Source organism: Dipodomys ordii, unplaced genomic scaffold (assembly GCF_000151885.1).
Source record: "Dipodomys ordii isolate 6190 unplaced genomic scaffold, Dord_2.0 Scaffold1511, whole genome shotgun sequence".
In the NCBI taxonomy this organism is placed as follows: Eukaryota; Metazoa; Chordata; class Mammalia; order Rodentia; family Heteromyidae; genus Dipodomys; species Dipodomys ordii.
The window spans coordinates 5,308-6,444 of NW_012268727.1; the positions used below are offsets into that span (position 1 = coordinate 5,308).

The window sequence follows — 1,137 nt, forward strand, 5'->3', positions numbered from 1 at the left end:
GCCCTGGGTTTGATTCCTCAGCACCACATAAGCAAAAAGAAAAAAGCTGGAAGTGGCACTGTGGCTCAAGTGGTAGAGCGCTAGCCTTGAGCTGAGGGACAGCGCCCAGGCCCAGAGTTTAGGCCCCACGACCAGACCCCCCCCCACAAAAAAGAGAGAGGGAGTTTCCAGGAAAGCCAATGTTCATGGCTCTTGCCTATAATGCTAGCTACACAGGAGGCTGAGATCTGCAGATCGCAGTTCAAAGCCAGCCCAAGCATAAAGTCCTAGAGAAGAGACTCTTATCTCCAATTAACCACCAGAAAACCAGAAGTGGTGCTGTGACTCAAAGTGGTAGAGTGCTAACCTTGAGCACAAAAACTCAGAGACAATGCCCAGACCCTGAGTTCAAACCCTATGACTTAAAAAAAAGTCTCATAGCCGTTCCCACCTGGGCTGCCTTGGAACTTCTATTCTTAGAGCTCAGCCTCTGGAGTAGATAGGATTATAGACACATGCTGCAGGCCCTGGCTTTATAAGACCTTTAAGGCATAGGTTTTCACTAAGTAGTTCAGACTTTCCTTCTCTAAAGGAGTTTTTTGTTTTGTGTGTGACTTTTTTTTTTTGTACAAATGAAGCATATGATTGTTGACAAGATATAAATAGCACAAAAATGATACAAGTACATGGAGAAGTCAGAAAAACCTTCCTATAGAAAAAAGAACTTTAGAATATGTCTAGAAGAGAGAGCTGGGCTTAGGGAAGTTGAGCAGGGGAACAGATCACCCCAGACTGACAGACTAGACTACAAAGCTATACTGTGCTTGGCCTGAGGAGCTATGCAAGGGCAAAGGTCAAACCTTCAGCATCTCGAAGCCAGACTGGAAGCACTTGTCCTCCACCTCAGCAGCCAGGTGGGCTAGGTCCCGGCGCTTGTCCCCCAGATGGGCAGCATTTTCACGCAGTTGCTGTAGAATGTCCTGTTCCTCCTCCTCCAGTCGTGAAAGCAGAATCTGCTGCTCTTCATCCAGCCGCCTATGAAGCTCTTCAAACTCCTTTAAGATCTGCTGTCGGCGATTCTCCACTAGTCTCTGAGAGAAAAGAGGGAGACTGTGTCAGCAGGGTATGGGGCCGGAGGTAGCCGCTCCCCAACCCATC

At 48.0% G+C, this 1,137-nt stretch overlaps 1 protein-coding gene across 1 annotated transcript in view; it reads right to left on the reverse strand.

The window, feature by feature from the left end:
- Window positions 1-768: 768 nt before the first annotated feature.
- Window positions 769-1,137, reverse strand: part of LOC106001978 (E3 ubiquitin-protein ligase TRIM39) — a 5,742-nt gene continuing 5,373 nt past the window's right edge. Inside the window, exon 3 of the mRNA XM_013036910.1 lies at window positions 769-1,070. Coding sequence (XP_012892364.1) covers window positions 834-1,070 — 237 coding nt within the window. The 3' untranslated portion in view covers window positions 769-833. The remainder of the gene's footprint in view (window positions 1,071-1,137) is intronic.